General features: G+C 39.5%; 1 protein-coding gene across 7 annotated transcripts in view; it reads left to right on the forward strand.

Annotated features, from left to right (window-relative positions):
* FAM13A (family with sequence similarity 13 member A) overlaps positions 1–18986 on the forward strand; it is a 394397-nt gene that overhangs the window by 85075 nt on the left and 290336 nt on the right. For all 7 annotated transcript variants that reach the window (XM_058432961.1, XM_058432969.1, XM_032141067.2 and 4 more), the window contains one exon: positions 6414–6623. In XM_058432961.1, the coding sequence (XP_058288944.1) occupies positions 6414–6623 (210 nt within the window). The remainder of the gene's footprint in view (positions 1–6413; positions 6624–18986) is intronic.

Consider the following 18986-nt stretch of genomic DNA (forward strand, 5'->3'; position numbering starts at 1 on the left):
TGACAGTGGGGTGTTAAAATCTCCCATTATTATTGTGTGGGAGTTTAAGTCCCTTTGTAGGTCACTGAGGACTTGCTTTATGAATCTGGGTGCTCCTGTGTTGGGTGCATATATATTTAGGATAGTTAGCTCTTCTTGTTGAATTGATCCCTTTACCATTATGTAATGGCCTTCTTTGTCTCTTTTGATCTTTGTTGGTTTAAAGTCTATTTTATCAGAGACTAGGATTGCAACCCCTGCCTTTTTTTGTTTTCCATTTGCTTGATAGATCTTCCTCCATCCCTTTATTTTGAGTCTATGTGTCTCTGCACGTGAGATGGGTTTCCTGAATACAGCACACTGATGGGTCCTGACTCCTTATCCAGTTTGCCAGTCTGTGTCTTTTAATTGGAGCATTTAGCCCATTTACATTTAAAGTTAATATTGTTATGTGTGAATCTGATCCTGTCATTATGATGTTAGTTGGTTATTTTGCTCGTTAGTTGATGCAGTTTCTTCCTAGCCTTGATGGTCTTTACAATTTGGCATGTTTTTGCAGGGGCTGGTACCGGTTGTTCCTTTCCATGTTTAGTACTTCCTTCAGGAGCTCTTTTAGGACAGGCCTGATGGTGACAAAATCACTCAGCATTTGCTTGTCTGTAAAGTATTTTATTTCTCCTTCACTTATGAAGCTTAGTTTGGCTGGATATGAAATTCTGGGTTGAAAATTCTTTTCTTTAAGAATGTTGAATATTGGCCCCCACTCTCTTCTGGCTTGTAGAGTTTCTGCTGAGAGATCAGCTGTTATTCTGATGGGCTTCCCTTTGTGGGTAACCCGACCTTTCTCTCTGGCTGCCCTTAACATTTTTTCCTTCATTCCAACTTTGGTGAATCTGACAATGATGTGTCTTGGGGTTGCTCTTCTCGAGGAGTATCTTTGTGGCGTTCTCTGTATTTCCTGAATCTGAATGTTGGCCTGCCTTGCTAGATTGGGGAAGTTCTCCTGGATAATATCTTGCAGAGTGTTTTCCAACTTGGTTCCATTCTCCCCGTCGTTTTCAGGTACACCAATCAGACGTAGGTTTGGTCTTTTCACATAGTCCCAAATTTCTTGGAGGCTTTGTTCATTTCTTTTTTCTCTAAACTTCCCTTCTTGCTTCATTTCATTCATTTCATCTTCCATCAGCGATACCCTTTCTTCCAGTTGATCGCATCTGCTACCGAGGCTTCTGCAATCTTCACGTAGTTCTCGATACTTGGCTTTCAGCTCCATCAGCTCCTTTAAGCCCTTCTCTCCATTGGTTATTCTAGTTATCCTTTTGTCTAATTTTTTTTCAAAGTTTTTAACTTCTTTGCTATTGTTTTGAATTTCCTCCCGTAGCTCGGAGTAGTTTGATCGTCTGAAGCCTTCTTCTCTCAACTCATCAAAGTCATCCTCCATCCAGCTTTGTTCCATTGCTGGTGAGGAACTGCATTCCTTTGGAGGAGGAGAGGTGCTCTGCTTTTTAGAGTTTCCAGTTTTTCTGCTCTGCTTTTTCCCCATCTTTGTGGTTTTATCTACTTTTGGTCTTTGATGATGATGATGTACAGATGGGTTTTTGGTGTGGGTGTCCTTTCTGTTTGTTAGTTTTCCTTCTACCAGACAGGACCCTCAGCTGCAGGTCTGTTGGAGTTTACTAGAGGTCCACTCCAGACCCTGTTTGGCTGGGTGTCAGCAGCAGTGGCTGCAGAACAGCGGATTTTCATGAGACCACAAATTCAGCTGTCTGATAGTTCCTCTGGAAGTTTTGTCTCAGAGGAGTACCCGGCCGAGTGAGGTGTCAGTCTGTCCCTACTGGGGGGTGCCTCCCAGTTAGGCTGCTTGGGGGTCAGGGACCCACTTTAGGAGGCAGCCTGTCCGTTCTCAGATCTCCAGCTGCGTGCTGGGAGAACCACTACTCTCTTCAAAGCTGTCAGTCAGACAGGGACATTTAAGTCTGCAGAGGTTCCTGCTGACTTTTTGTTTGTCTGTGCCCTGCCCCCAGAGGTGGAGCCTACAGAGGCAGGCAGGCCTCCTTGAGCTGTGGTGGGCTCCACCCAGTTCGAGCTTCCTGGCTGCTTTGTTTACCTAAGCAAGCCTGGGCAATGGCGGGCGCCCCTCCCCCAGCCTTGCTGCCACCTTGCAGTTTGATCTCAGACTGCTGTGCTAGCAATCAGCGAGACTCCGTGGGCATAGGACCCTCCGAGCCAGGTGCAGGACACAATCTCCTGGTGTGCCGTTTTCCAGGCCCGTTGGAAAAGCGCAGTATTAGGGTGAGACTGACCCGATTTTCCAGGTGCCTTCTGTTACCCCTTTCTTTGACTAGGAAAGGGAACTCCCTGACCCCTTGCGCTTCCCGAGTGAGGCAATGCCTCGCCCTGCTTTGGCTCACGCACAGTGCACTGCACTGACTGTCCTGCACCCACTGTTTGGTACTCCCTAGTGAGATGAAACCGGTACCTCAAACAGAAATGCAGAAATCACCCGACTTCTGTGTCGCTCAGGCTGGGAGCTGGAGACCGGAGCTGTTCCTATTCGGCCATCTTGGCTCCACCCCTCTGGTTATGCTTTATTATTGTTTCACATAAATGCAATTTAACAATTTGGCATGAGGGTAAACTATTATTGTAAAGGAATTTTAAGACAGAAAGGGCTATATCAAGCCCTTTAAGCAGATTTTGGATATTTTCATTTAAAAGTATATACATTATAACTTTTAAAGCATATGGTCTTTAAACTCTTTTTCTCGCTAACAATGTTAACGGCTTCTTTCTCTTAGTTTAGCATGAAGATACTATAGGTTATGCCATTTTAACCCACAGTGTAGAGTCTCAAGTCACCACCAGGTGTCAGAATGTGTTTACTTATCGTCATACTACTTCATTGGCCAAAGTGTGCTGTTAGGCAAATTGTGACTTCTGGCATATTCTGTTTCTAATGGCATATTCTGTTTTTAATATTCATACTATTTTGAAAGAAATATTTCAGTTGTACAGAAAAGTATCTTTCAGTGATGTAGACATTAGCTTATATAATTTTTTCTTCATTTCTAAACCACTATTAATTGCTGTTTTGTGATAATTAGCACATAGCCTAAAATCAAATATAATAGGAGCTCTGAAATGTGTGAGAGTAACTCTGCTTCATGAAGTCATCCAAATATCCCCTTTTTCTGAATATTTTTGTTATAGTCATAACTTTCTAAAATTTTAGAGTAGGAAAATTTAAAGGTTATATGGTCTGATAAGCCTCATGTGGGTATTGGATATATTCTAGCCTCATAAGAGGCTTTAAAAAACTGTATGGATTCTTCTCAGAATGTGATATATTCATGCCCAGGATTATAAACTTTCCCTAGTTGAACATCACTAATTATCATAAGAGTTGTGGGTGGGAGATATTCCTGAGGGAAAAGAGTTGTTCAGATAAATGGGACAGAGACAGGAAAATATTATTGAGGAGCATTAAATTCAGTCACTTCTATTTGTACCTTATACGTCTGCTAGTTTGAGGGATCAGGAGGCTTGAGGACCACAGACAGTTCTTGGAGCTGGGTAGTTTTTTCTGAAATTGCTGCAAGTATATTTATTTGGGGGAAGGTTCAAAAAAAACTTGTTGGAAAAGAGACTAAGGTCAAAGCTAAAAAGAAAAAAAAAAAAAATCATGTGAAATCAGATCTAAGGGGTATTTGCTAGGCCAAAAACAGAAGGCAAGGTTAGGTTAAGCAGCTGGGTAAATATAGGAACAGGAAACAAAACTCTAAATTTTCAGGATTTCGGCTCTGACCAGGGATGGAGTGCCTTTCTGTTGGATGCTAGCTGCTTGATTGTTGGATAAGTTTCTGAAGCTAAAGATAAACTTTTGTATAGTAGAGAAGACAGACCTTGAAAGCTTTAAACGATTAAGCTGGCATCTCCCAATAGAACCTGATATTCCCCAGAACTTAAGGGAAAGGCATATCATATTCATTATCCATTTGCTGCATAACAAAGTACCCCAAAACATAGTAGATTAAAACAATAGTATTTATCATTATCTCATAGTTTCTGTGGGTCAGGAATCCAGACACATCTTAGTTGTGTCCTCTGTCTTAGAGTTACAAGGCCGTGATCATGGTGTCAGCCAAGGCTTCAGTCATATCAGGACTCAGCAGGGGAAAAATTCCCTCCCAAGCTCATTCATGTGGTTGTTGGCAGGATTCTGTTACTTGTGAGCTGTTGACCTGAGAGTTTTCAGTTATTCACTGGTCGTTGGCCAGAGACCACCTTTAGTTCTTTGCCCGTGGCCAGTAGCTAATAAAGTACATCAGAGAGACAGAGAGAGGGGGAGAGAGAGAAAGAGAGAGAAGCATGATGGATTGTCAGTCTTTTATAACTTAATCTCAAAATATGACATGATATCACATTTGCTGTATTCTGTTGTTAGAAGCAAGTGACTAGGTCCGGCCCACACTCAAGTAGAGGGGATTATAATGGGTGTGGTACGAGAAGTGGGGATCATGGGAACTATTTTAGAAGCTGTCTGCCACACAGACCAACTGGTATCTCTTCCATTTAGGTGGTGCCCTGGTCATAGTCATTGTTAAATACTTTTAATATCATCCCTAGTGTCACAATTTTTTTCAGAATTGGAGCTAAAATTCATATCAACTTTTGATATTGATTTTCTTCACAGCCAAATAATATGTATATGTGGAAGAACACAAACATCTCACCAGACTTCAAAGTCCATGAGGGTAATGATAGTGTTGAATTTTTTTTCTCACGATTGATTTTTTTTTATTACCTAACATAATGTCAGGCACTTATTACATGTTTGTTGAATTAAAGAGCTCATAAAGTATTTTATCAGATTATAAAATAAAATGAAATTAGCTTCCTCTCTTGCTTTAAAAAGAGCAATAAAATTACCAGTTAAGGGAAAGAAGCAGAGGCTGATATAAATTATCACCTCCCTCTAAAAAATCCTGATAGGCTTCGATGTCATTATGTCATTGCTAACTTTCACCATTAGACTCTCAAGAATGTCAAGTTGAATCCTGGCCTGCTCTTTCTTAGAAAGATTGTTTCTTACACTTTCAAAGTCCTCTGCTTCCTAACACACTCGCTTACATGGTGTGTAGCACACTGAGCTGGAAATCATTATCTTCTGCCCTAAACCAGCTACTCTCATATCTCTACCCCCAACCTTATCTTTTACAGTGTTTGTTTTTTTTTCCTGTATTCCTACTTTTCTAAACCTTAAGGTTACCTTTCAACCCTTTCCCTCTCCCTTTTGAACCAAGTTACCAAATCATCTTTATTCTTTGTTTTTCACTTCTTTTCCACCATAATCTCAGTTTACTACCTTAAAATAGAAGATAGTTTCCATAAGGCAAGCCCTCTCCATAATCTACTTCTTAGCTAGCTAAATCTTCCTAAAACCCTGATTATATTTTGTCTTTTCCCTCACTTAATGCTCCAGTGATAAAACCTTCACTCTTTAACTTGTCGTAGACCCTTTCCTGTTTCTCCATTTTATTATCCCATCATTCTTTGACCTAGGCACCCCACATTGTCCTCTGCCTACCTTTCTTTATGTTATCCTGTATCTACTTCTCAATTCATATTTTTGTTTATCTTTGTCAGGGGTAGATCAAGGTTTTGTGGGTACAGATGCCTAATCTTTTGAGACTTCTTTAAGAAAAAGAATATGATACTAAGAATACAGGATTAGGGACAGAGCTTGTAAATGGCCCAAGAAAATGAGGGGCCCTGAAGCTCAAGCCTCATTGGTTTCACAGCACAGCAGCTCCAGCCCTTCTGTGTTGCTTTAGCCAAAGGTTAAGTTTACCTCCTCCAGGAGGCCTTCTCTGATAATCTCAGCTGACACTGATATCCCCCATCAACTGACTGAAGGCAAGGATCTTGTCTTATACCACTTTATAGTTGCCTAGAGTCTTATATTTTGAATTTAGTGATTACTGAAAAACTATCCCTTATTTCTTAAACTATTACACAGGTAATCACATAAAGTTTAAAAGTTTCTTAAATACATGTCATTTAAAAAGTAGTTGTTCATGAAGTGTTAAGCTGCTGTTAGAGCCCTAAGTTTTTGTTATGTGCTCTGGAAGATTATATAAATGAAATTTCTTTGTGTACTCTGTTTTGCTCTATGTTTATATATGGCATAGCCTTATTTTTAGAGGCCAGGCTTTATACCAATCATATATGATCTTTTTAGTTAATATGCAGTGGATGTGAACATTTATTATTCTAAGGAAAGTTTTACAAAATGTGAAAATCACGCAATGATTGATAATTACAGTGTTGAGAGAATTGTATGCTGAGATTTCTTTCTTTGTGTTGTTATCATTCTTTACATTTCATGTCTGTGAGAAATCTATTTATTTTCTGTGTCTACTTTGCTCTTCCAGGACTTACCCAAGAAGGTCTTTTTAGAGTGAATGGTAACGTGAAGGTGGTGGAACAACTTCGACTGAAGTTCGAGAGTGGAGTGCCCGTGGAGCTCGGGAAGGACGGTGATGTCTGCTCAGCAGCCAGTCTGTTGAAGCTGTTTCTGAGGGAGCTGCCCGACAGTCTGATCACCTCGGCGTTGCAGCCTCGATTCATTCAGCTCTTTCAGGGTTAGTACAACAGATCCTTTTAGGAGTTAAAACAACTTTATTAGGCTGGGCACGGTGACTCACACCTATAATCCCAACACTTCGGGAGGCTGAGGTAGAAAGATTGCTTGAAGCCAGGAGTGGAAGACCACCGCGGGCAACAAAGCAAGATCCCCATCTCAAAAAAAAAAAAAAAAAAAAAAAAAAGGCGGAAAAAAAACACCCAGTTTTATTTTTAGTAAACATACTAAATATTTAAAATTTAAGAAGCTTTTAAATATTTTTGGTCTTTCCATAACCACCACCTTGTTATTTTACTCCAGGCCCTCATCTCCTATGTAAAATCATACTAGACTGATTATGAAATACCATTATTAAATGAAATTTCTGATACCATTAACATGTGACTACTTCAGTAACATAATATTGAAAAGCCCTGATGCTTTTGGGCCAAAGACATGTTTTTCTGACTAATGACTGCCATAGAAGGAGTGAGATCAAGAATAATTTAGAAAACATTAGAGAACAATAAAGGAAATATTCATTAAATTGTGGTTGGTTAGTGACCTTTGAGACTGAAAGCTCATTGGTATACTTGCTTTTTCTCATAAGCAAGATTGAGTCCTAAAATAATTGTGTTCATGTTGTGAGGTAAAAATTGATTTTTGATTGTAGTATTAAGTGATTTCACATGAAAGAACTCGCTTTTTTTTTTTGAGACGGAGTTTCACTCTTGTCATCCAGGCTGGAGTGCAGAGGCATGATCTTGGCTCACTGCAACTTCTGCCTCCCAGGTTCAAGCAATTCTCCTACCTCAGCCTCCCAAGTAGCTGGGATTACAGGTACCCACCACCATGCCTGGCTGATTTTTGTATTTTTAGTAGAGTTGGGGTTTCACCATGTTGGCCAGGCTTGTCTCAAACTCCTGACCTCAAGTGATCCACCCATCTCGTCTTCCCCAGGTGCTGGGATTACAGGCATGAACCACCGCACCTGGCCAGGAACTCGCTTTTTAAGTGTAATAATTATAGGCATAGTCATTATTGAGTTCTCCCTCCTAAGTGCTGTAAGAAAAATGGTTTACCCTTAAAACCATTTATTTTATTATTTTTCCCAAATTAGAGAAGAAAGGAGAAAATATATTTCCAAAAGTATTAGTTGCCAGATTAAGGATGTTACCTAAAGCCACATTCCTTTACAGCAGTGATGTACCTATTCACATGTAGTATGCTAAAAAACAGGATAAGTGAGAAGGCCAGATAGGACAAGTAAGAAAGTACCAGAAATATTTTACCCCATGAAAGACCATTTTGAAATATTAGCTAAAAGCAGTGTGATTGTATCAGAAGAGGACACTAACTACTTCCACTTGCCATCCCCTAGGGAGGGAGACCTGTCTGTAGCTCCCCCAGGCCCTCATATCAGCAATGCCTCCTGCCCTGGCCTCCTCACTTCTCTGCAGCCTCTGGCCTCCCGTGGTGACCTCCAGGCAATCCTTTTGGAAGATTACTCATGTCTTATTTCTTTCTTCAGAGTACCCAGGCAGTCCTCAGGAAGCACATCTTTGCCACATTCTTGAAATGGAGGTCAGTCACAAGGCAGAGCCCTGCCTTCTTGTGCTGCCGCCCAGGACACCCATAGCCAGACTGTCTGTGTTAGATTCTTTGACGAGTTTTAGACTCTTCAAACTACTCAAGTGATGATCTGATGCCCCTCACTTGGCTTGGGAAAGTTAGGGGAAGCATTATATTTCTCTAGCAACTCTCTCCCTTTAAAGAAATCCTCACTCTCTAATTTTTAACTTCAAATTTTAACATTGAATTTCCTGCTTAAATATCCTTGTGGCCTGTTGATGGCCCAAGGCCCTCAGACCTGGGTTTGGTCTCACCTTTACAAGTTCTATACAGCTCATCTAGCATTTTTCCTTAGCATGGGTGGGCCCGTCACAGCCTTTATTTTTATTTTTGAGGCCTCAACCCCAAATTGTATTAATTTGCTACATCTGCCCTAACAAAATACCACAGACTGGATGTTACAAGCCTAAATGAGAGAAATTTATTTCTCACAGTCCTGGAGGCTGCAAGTCCAAGATCAAGGTGCCAGCAGTATTGGTTTCTCCTGAGGCCTCTCTCTTCAGTGTGCAGATGGCTGCCTTCTCACTGTGTCCGCACGTTGCCTTTCCTCTGTGTGCACTCTCCTGATGTCTCTTCCTCTTCTTATAAGGACACTAGTCCTATTGGATTAGGGGCCCCTATTATAATCTAATTTAACCTTAATTACCTCTTTAAAGGCTCCCAATACAATCACATTCTGAGTATGGAGGTTAGAGCGTCAACATACGAATTTTGGAGGGAACACAATTCAATCCTTAACAATGATGCAATAGGAAAAATCCCAGAAGTTTTACCTATTTTCAAACCTATTATTTTTTGTAATCTTAGCTACTTCGTTTTTGAAAAAAAATGATTTTATTTTTTGAAAAGGCATAAAATCATTGAATTATTAAATATTGTATTTTATTGAAAATAGTGATAAAATATGAAAGCAAATTTGCAGAACAGTTTGTTCTGGTCATCAACAGTGCTTTTAAGCTTTGTATGTCAGTGAGTGACATATGTTTGAGGCTTGTTAATTGGAAAGTGTATGAACTTTTTCACGATATGTATGAAGATAACCATTCCTTCATAAAGGTGACCATTCCTCCTATTTGGAGACATTAAATCCTTTTTACAAGGAATATTTTATCCATAGGGATGGTAAGTTTTGAGGTAAAGTTTGGAAAATTATTGTAAAATAATGTCTACAGGAGTTGACAAATATTTTATGCTTAATGCAAAATATTTGGTAGTCAGATATCTTTAGTATTCTTAATATTGTTCTATAGTATTTCGTAGTATTAAGTATTCTTAGTACTCAAAAATCCTGTACATTTCAAAGGCTTTTATCACATTTCCAGAATAGTCTTCATTTGATATGAGAATGTACTGTTTTATTATTTTTATTACTATTTATAGAAATATTTTTGTTATCATTTGGGTCTTTGTGAGTTGCCATATTCTTTATGACATGGTTCCTCAGTCATCAAAAAGTTGATAGGCATCATAAAAGCAAGCCGTATCATTCTAAAAGCAAGATTCATTGTATAGTCAGCCTTTAGGTTACGTGAGGTTATGCACAGGTAACAAATTTTGAATGGGAAGAGAGGTTAAATTTGTGTTATATTAGTATTATTCTTCCCTTCCCTTAAAATCTCTGGTTAGATTTGAGTCATTCAGTAAAAAAAAAAATTACAGTTAAGCATCAATGATATAAATACGTTCTGAAAAATACATTATTAGGTGATTTCATTGTTGTATGAACATCATAGAGTATACTTACACAAGCCTAGATTGTATAGCCTACTACACACCTAGACTATATGGCATAGACTATTGCTTCTAGGCAACAAACCTATACAGCATGTTACTATACTGAATACTGTAGGCAGTTGTAATGCAGTAGAAAACACTTGTGTATCTAAACATATCTAAGAATGGAAAAGGTACAGTAGGCCTGGCCTGTGGCTTATGCCTGTAACCCAGCACTTTTGGGAGCTGAGGTGGGCAGATTGCTGGAGCCCAGGAGTTTGAAATCAGCCTGGGCGACATGGCAAAACCGCATCTCTACAGAAAATTAAAAAATTAGCAGAGCATGGAGGCATGCACCTGTAGTCCCAGCTACTCAGGAGGCTAAGGTGGGAGGATCACTTGAGCCTAGAAAGTCGAGGCTGCAGTGAGCCATAATCATGCCACTGCACTCCAGCCTGAGTGACACAGTGAAACCCTGTCTCAAAAGAAATAAAATTAAAAAAGAAAACAGAAAAGGTATAGTAAAAATATAGTTCTATTGCACCACCCCCATGCCCACACTCACTCAGACTGGGAACATTTAGACATGCCGATTAACTGATCATGCCCATCTTTGTACCCAGAGAAAACTCATGCAGACCTGGGGGAGAAGGCACAAACTCCACATAGACAGTGGCTCTGGCTGGGAATCGATTTTTTTTTTCTCATCAGCGTTAGAACAAAATGACCTTGAATGAAATGTCGTTATACCTGCTGTATAGTAACTACATAAACCAGTAACATAGTTATTTATTATTGTTATCAAGTATTATGTACCAAATGTAATTGTGTATGCTATACTTTTATAGGACTGGAAGCCAGTAGGTTTGTTTACACCAGCATCACCACAAACACATAAGTAATATGTTGCAGTAGGATGTTATGATGGCTATGATATCACTGGGCAATAGGAATTTTTCAGCTCCATTATAATCTTATAGGACCATAGTCATATATGGAGTCCCTCAGTGACCAAAACATCATTATGCAGTGTATGACTATAATTGAGCAACTACTAGTTATGTAAGCTGCCAAATAGAGGGAATAATGTATGCATTAGGCATCAGACAATATAGCCTCTATAAAATAAACTTATTCTTTCATAATTCAGATAGAAGATAGGTAAAAAGGGTTACTGTGTTGTATATATATATATTTATTGTCTCTATAAAATAAACTTCCTTCTTTCATATTTCAGATGAAAGATAGGAAGGATTACTGTGCTTCTTGTTGGTTTATCCTGTCTGAGGTACCCTTATAGTACAGGATGGATGTTGCAACTGAGCACCCTGAAGCCGGGGGTGGTAAAGCTCTTTACAGATAGTTGAATGGGTTTTGCTTTTAATGCCCATTAAAGCAGATGCTGTGCTTGCCAGTAAACATTATTCTCATCTTCCGCCCTTTCTACTATACATTAATATATGATAAAGTTGTTTTGATGTAATTTCCTCGGGGATGACTAACCTACTTTCATAAATCCATCCTCATAATAACAGATTAAATTGTTTTCTTGGTATTCTGTCATAACTCAATGCCACATTTCTTTTTTTTTAATGTTGTTGTAGGCCTTTGAATTATATCCTGTGTAAAGAGCAAGTGATTTCATAGTTGAATATGCTTAAAATTTTTCAGATCAAAGTCCTCTCTTCCATGCTTTATAGGATGGAGTTCTGGAGCCCTAAGTATTTTTTCAGAAATTTAGGCTAAACCAAACTGCCAGTGAGGACAGTCTGGATGTCTGTAAGCATCCCTGACCCTTAACATCTTGTAGATGAACAGTGGCCCTCCGTGGGAGAAAACTGTTTAAATTCATTCATTTCTATAACAAATTATCCACTTTGGATGTGTCTTGTGTCTGAAGCTCTGAGATCGTATGGGTTTTAGTTAACAAATCAGTATACCTGCATGACAGATTTTTATCAAAGACTTCTATCTCTATTTGATTTCTTGCAGAACGTTTCCCTTCTTTCAGAGGCCTGACAACCTCTCTCAGAGGTTTAGATGATTCATATTTAAGAGACACACTCGAAGGGACATTCAGTGACCATCCTTTCCTATTGCCATGTTAGGCTTCTCTCTGACTGCAGCAACTCATCTTCCTTAATCAAGGTTTCCAGTATGATTATCTCAGCTTGGTGTATTCCATGCCTTTTGATCTTTTATGCTTATATTGGTAGGGCAGTACTTTTTATTTTTGTAATTTCATGTGTGTTTTGGAAATAAGTGAATTGTAAGCCATAAAAAGATTGCAGAAGAGAATTCATTTAGGATTAATTAGAAATATTTTTAATTGACTGTTTCCTGTGGAAAATTCTTCTCTAATATAAATGTAAGTAGTTCTAGATCATAGTTGAGTATTTTATTGTTATTTGATGACTTGGACTTAGATCATCCATCAGTATTTTTTTTAGTAACTTCTAAATAGATACTGAGTAATACAAATAAATGAAAAATTAAACATCTTAATTTTAAGGAGTGTGTGATTTAATTGAGGAAGTAGAAGATATGTTGTGTATATTCTACAACGGTGCTTTAAATGAACAATAAAAACATCCAGTCAGTGGTAACTAACAAGGAGGGAAGAAAACCAGCCTGGATTATGGTGGTCAGAAAACACTTTGTGGGAAAAATAAGATTGGAGACAACATTAACTTGGATGGAGAGGAAAATCTTTTAAGTGAGTTAAGGGCATGAGCAAAAACACTGTAAGACAGAATTATCTGACAGAGCTATCTGTAGCTAGAAGAGATTAGCAAAAGATACAATTGAAAAAGTAGGTTGAGGTTAGGTGGTATAGGGTCTTGAATATTAGTGTTAAGAAATTAATATTTATATATAAATAATAAAATGTTTAAGAAAGATCTCACATAATAGAAGCAGTATGTTAGGCAGTGCTGTGTAAGATGGTTAGATGGGAAGATGCTGAATGCAGAGAGAACATCTAGAAGACTAGCAGAAATCTAGGTCATAGTCCTACAACCATCTGTGTATCAGATAAATAGTTGGCAATGGGAAATTTTTTAAATTGTTGTAAATATATACGTAACATAGCATTTACTATTTTAACCATTTTTAAGTACAATTCAGTGACATCAAGTATAATCTCAGTGTCGTGCAACCATCACCACTATCCAGTGCCAATACTTTATTTGTCATCATTCCAAAAAAAAACTTGTCATGGGATTTTAAAGGAAGGTTACCAGAGACAGACAGAAAACATGAACAGAACATCATAGCTGGTAAATATTAAGATAATGAGGATGGCCAGGCATGGGGGCTCACACCTGTAATCCCAGCATTTTGGGAGGCCAAGATGGGAGGATCATCTGAGGTCAGGAGTTTGAGGCCAGCCTGGCCAACATGGGGAAACCCTGTCTCTACTAAAAACACAAAAATTAGCTGGGCATGGTGGCAGGTGCCTGTAATCCCAGCTACTCGAGAGGCTGAGGCAGGAGAATCACTTGAGCCAGGAGGTGGAGGTTGCAGTGAGCCGAGATCGCACCACTGCACTCCAGCCTGGGCAACAGAGCAAGACTCAGTCTCAGAAAAAAAAGATAATAAGGGTAAGAAAAGAGTCAGAGGTTTTGAGATGGCCTGAGAAAGTGTTAGGAAGGGGTAGTCTGGTGGCCTGACCCTGGTGTCCTTACCTTTGATGGGGTCCACAGAACCACATGATGGCAGAGGGCCAGTTTATCAGATGGTTGTGAATACATACTAATAATCAGGAAGAAATTTGTGAGATGAGGTTGTAGTAGCACCAGGGAGAGATCCCTGCAAACTTAGTGTTTAGATAAGGCCAGAGGCAACTACTGTTCCTTTGTCTTCAGTTATTCAAATCTTTTCTTTTCTATCTGTACACAGGGTAGCACCTTTACATTTTAAAATGCTTCAGCTCCTCAGACCTGATCTTTTGTCCTGAAAGGAAGAGACAGTCTTCAACTTTCTAGGAACTTTCTGTGGCTGCCTAATGCTCTTTCCCTACCTCCAGGCAAATTTGGGACTTAGCCCAAAGGCTCAGGTGCTGTCTGTTACACATGGTAGTGTCAACCTTAAATGATGAAATTCAGAAAATATGATTAAGTTTAGAGTTTATTCGGTACAAAGCCTGAGGATAACCACTCGGGAAACACAGACTCCAAAGGAATGGGGACAGAGGTTCAAAGTAGAGAGGTTAAGGTTTTACTTATATAGACAGAGGCAGAGGAGTTTAGCAGGGTTACAAATTTTTCCATACAAGGTCAGTACATACTATATACAGGACCCCTGACATAACTATCTCCATCTTAGAAAAAGACTCTATTTTATATTTCACAGGACACATTGCCAACCAAGTTAAGATCCTTTGCTTAATAAACAAATAAAAAATAAAGATCGTGTCCAACCAGATATGGACACAAATAGGCACCAGTTCCTACCAGTTCTCACCAGAGGACTCTGTGACTATAAAAAATTAGGTCTTCAGTAGCTCAAAACGGCTGTCTTAACTGACACTGTCTTGTAGTCACTCATGATTAAGAGCTTGGCATCTATTGCTGAAGGTTCTGCCACCTAAAATACTCTTCCTTGCAAGACCAACAGACCGCCCAACCCGGACTAGAACTCCTTTGGTCTTCTTCACTCTCCCTGGACTGGTTTGTCAACCCTTTCTCCTGTCTCTTCTTCCTCTTGATATTAAATGTTACTTTATTGTGGAATGTTTAATGTTATTTATATATTGCTTAAGTTTACTATTATATATGGTTTGCAATATTGACTGAGTCGTGGAGTGGCTTGAGCCTGTGTCCCCACAACTCTGACTACCAAATTAACAGGAAGTACTAAGGAAAATTGCCTTCTTGGGAATTCCATGTAGCTCATGGCTTTTGTGATTGGAATAACATTAATAAAAGCCTGGCATTGTGGAAAGACACAGACATGTGTGGACCTGGTTATCTCTAACCTTGCATAGCTCATAGCACATACGTTATAGCTATTTGATTGATTATAGCTTGTTACAGCCCAAGGAAGACTGCTTTAACATTCTGTAAGGAGAGGTAATGGTGTTGAAGGGAGTCTTATCTCTGGTACCTTTGGGTCTTTCCTAATCATCTACAGTACAGGAATACAGAGGAAAGTTAATCTATAATCAGAGAAGCAGACGTTGCAACTGCATGCTACGTGACTCAGGCCACATATTCTCATTTCTCTTAAGGCTCAAATAATTTAAAGTTCCAACAGCTTTTAGTTTGAATTATTTAATTTAATTTCACAGTAGGATCTGATGATTTCGTGGTGGATACTTTATTAAATATCTGTCTCAGATATCGTGGTTTTTTTTTTGAAGAAAGAGGAAAGATCCTGATGTGACATCTTGACAATTGATCCTTTAATAAACATAATGGAAGTTAACAAAGGAAGATTATTTGGGGGCCATGATGAGGAATTCATTTTAAATGGATGAGTAAAATGAAGGTCAGTGCTTGTGAGAGGAATTAGGACTAAAGATGTGCATTTCATAGTCATCTTTGTATACTCGTCAGTGTTTGTAATTCTGAGCATCAATTATGTTTGGACAATATTGTAGATATAAATGGATAACAATAAGCTAATTTTATATATTTCTTTAATCACAATTTAAGTGCCTGTTTTGGGCCGAGATTTTGCCTAGGTGCTTTACTTGTGTTTGTGTTTTTATCTCCATTACAGCTATTCCTACAAATATTTCATAGATAAAGAAAGTGAAGCTCAGCTCAGTGAGGGCAAGTTACTTGCCAAAGAACAAGCAGGTAGATTGTGCAGAGTTGGGATCTGCCTGGCTCCAAAGCCTGGCCTTTTTATTTTATACTGCTTGTATTAATCAGCTAGGGCCACCATAACAGAATAATATAGACTGAGTGGCTAAAACAACAGAAACTTATTTTCTCACAGTTCTGGTGGCTGGAAGTCCAAGATCAAGGTGCTGGCAGTAGTTTCTGGTGAGGGCTCCTTTCTTTCCTTACAAATATCGTCACTTTCTTGCTGTGTCCTCCCATAGCCTTTTGTCTGTGCTGGAGCACTCCTGATGTCTCTTTCTCTTCTTATAAGGACACCAGCCCTATTTGATCAGGAGCCAACTCTTGTGGCCTCATTTAACCTTCATTACCTCCTTAAAGGTGCTGTCTTCCACTATGGGCACATTAGGGGTTAGGGCATCAATCTGTGAATTTTGGACAAAATTTAGTCCGTAACACTGTGCTTTTTAAAATTTATCAAATTTGATAAATGTTTGAGTGAAAAACAGTAAAAAAGCCTGCAGTGGGATGTTAATTAGATTGTCTCTAGGATATAAATTATTATAGCATTGATTTGTTTCTGTCTCAGAAATCCTTAATGTCTAGTGAATTTAGAAGTAAGGAAAAAGTTTAAAATAAATGACATGCTGTGGAAAACATGATACTGAGGTGTTTTTTGTGTTTAATATTGATTCTTTTTGAGAATATACTTGTTCGAGTGATGATGACAGTAATGGGTGCCATTAGGTGACTACTTATTGCTTAGTTTAATACCTAGTAGATATTTTACTTATATAATCTCTTTTAATCTTAACACCAGCTCTAATGTGATATTGGCAGTATAATCTCTATTTTGAAGAAACTGCTTCTAGCATGCGCCTTAGAGCATGGGCTCTGGCTCCATTCCGATAGATTTCAAATCTCGGTTTGCCATTTGCTCTCTGCATTAGTATGGCCAAGTTACTTACCCTTTTTGTGCCCTAGTGTGTCTGTTAATGTATTTCTGTATAACAATGACTCCAAAATTTAGTGGCTTAAATCACTAAGCATGTATCTTCTCTCATAGTTTCTGTGGGTCAAGAATTCAAGTGTGGTTTACCTGGGCAGTTCTGGTTCAAGGTCTCGGGAAGTTGTGGTCAAGAGGTTGGCAGGGGCTACAGGTATGTGAACGCTTGACTGAGGCTCGAGGATCTTTTTCCAAGGTGGCTTACTCACATGGATGACAATTTAATGCTGGGTCTTGGCGAGAGGGCTTAATTCCTTTTTCTGTAGGCTTCTTCAGATGGCTGCTTGAATGTTATCTTAACATCGTAGCTGGCTTCTCCCAGAGCGTGCAGTTCAAGAGAGATGGAAGCTGTCCTTGTAGCTCTAGAAGTCAGATAGAATCACTCCGCCCTGTTTGTTAGGGGCAAGTCATTAATCTGGTCTGTATTCAAGGGGAGGGAAATTAGGCTCCATCTTTTTAAGGGAAATGTGTCAAACTTTGTAGGCATTTTTAAATCACCACACTTAGTTTCCCTGTTAAATGGAGATAATGATATGGACAGGAGGCAGGAGAGTGGAGTCCCTGGGGAGGGCTCCACCCTCAAGCCTGGGCCCATGGCCCTAAATTAGAACAGGCATTCCTGTTTTTGTGCCTGAATGTTGCTTTCTGGTCTGTCCTGCCCCCCTTTCCTGTGCCCATATGAACCCCAGACCTTGGCAGGCAGAGGGACAAGTGGCTGAATGTCGAGAGGAGAAGAAGCGACTGAGTGTCTGAGACTATGGATAGACATGGCTTAACTTCAGAGAGGAGCCCAGCTGGAGACAGCAGACCTTCAGGGAAAGATTACCTTCCTCCTGCACCATCCCCTGTCTAGCTCTCCTTCCACTGAGAGCCACCTTCCACTGCTTAATAAAAAATCCGCATTCACCATTCTTCAAATCCATGTGACCTGACTCTTCCTGGTTGCCAGACAAGGACCGGGGTACCAAGAGGGCAGGGTGTAAAAGGCTGTCACACTGACTCTCCACTGAGCTGGTTAACACTTAGCTGACCATGGATAGCAACTGCTAAAAGACCATTAATTGTAACATACCCCTAGACGGTACCTTAGGGGTGGAGCCCACAAGTGCTCACTCTGGCCCCAGCACCTGCTTGCCTGCATGCTCCTCCTCCCACAAGGGGTTTGAGTAAGCAAGCCATACCCCTGTTGCAAGTCCCACAGAGGGGCGCAGAGAATTCTTCCCTCTCAATAGCAGTAGTGTCTACTTCCTGAGGTTATTGTGGATATTGAAAGATACTAAAGAACTTGGAATAATGCCAGTCACATACTAAATATTTAACAAGTGCTAGGTCAGTGCTTCTCAACTGCTGCAGCCTATAAGAATTGCCTTGGAAGGCACATAGACCAATGGAACAGAATAGAGAGCCCAGAAATAAGGCTGCACACCCATGACCATATGGTCTTCAACAAAGCTGACAAAAAACAAGCAATGGGGAGGAGACTCCCTATTCGATAAATGATGCTGGGATAGCTGGCTAGCCATATTCAGAAGACTGAAGCTGAACCCCTTCTTTACACCATATACAAAATTCAGCTCAAGATGGATTACAGACTTAAATGTAAAACCCAAAACTATAAAAACCCTGGAAGACAACCTAGGCAATACCATCTGGATGTAGGAAAGAGCAAAGGTTTCATGACAAAGACCAAAAACACTCGCAACAAAAGCAAGAATTGACAACTGGGATCTAATTAAACTTAAGAGCTTCTGCACAGCAAAAGAAACTATCACCAGAGTAAACAGACAACCTATAGAGTAGGAGAAAATATTTGCAAACTATGCATCTGACAAAGGTTTAATATCCAGCCTCTATAAGGAAGCTAAACAAATTTACAAAAGAAAAACAAACCTATTAAAAAGTGGGCAAAGGACATGAACAGACACTTCTCAAAAGAAGACATACATGCAGCCAATAAGCATATGAAAAAAGCTCAATATCACTGATCATTAGAGAAAATACAAATCAGAGCCACAGTGAGATATCATCTCACACCAGTCAGAATGGCTATTACTAAGAAGTCAAAAATTAACAGATGCTGATGAGGTTGTAGAGAAAAGGGAATCCTTATACACTGTTTATGGGAGTGTAAATTTGTTCAACCGTTGTGGAAAGTAGTGTGGCAATTCCTCAAAGACCTAAAGACAGAACTACCATTCAACCCAGCAAATCTCATTACTAGGTATATACCCAGAGCAATAGA

This window comes from Hylobates moloch, unplaced genomic scaffold (assembly GCF_009828535.3).
Source record: "Hylobates moloch isolate HMO894 unplaced genomic scaffold, HMol_V3 SCAFFOLD_2, whole genome shotgun sequence".
Taxonomy (NCBI): Eukaryota; Metazoa; Chordata; class Mammalia; order Primates; family Hylobatidae; genus Hylobates; species Hylobates moloch.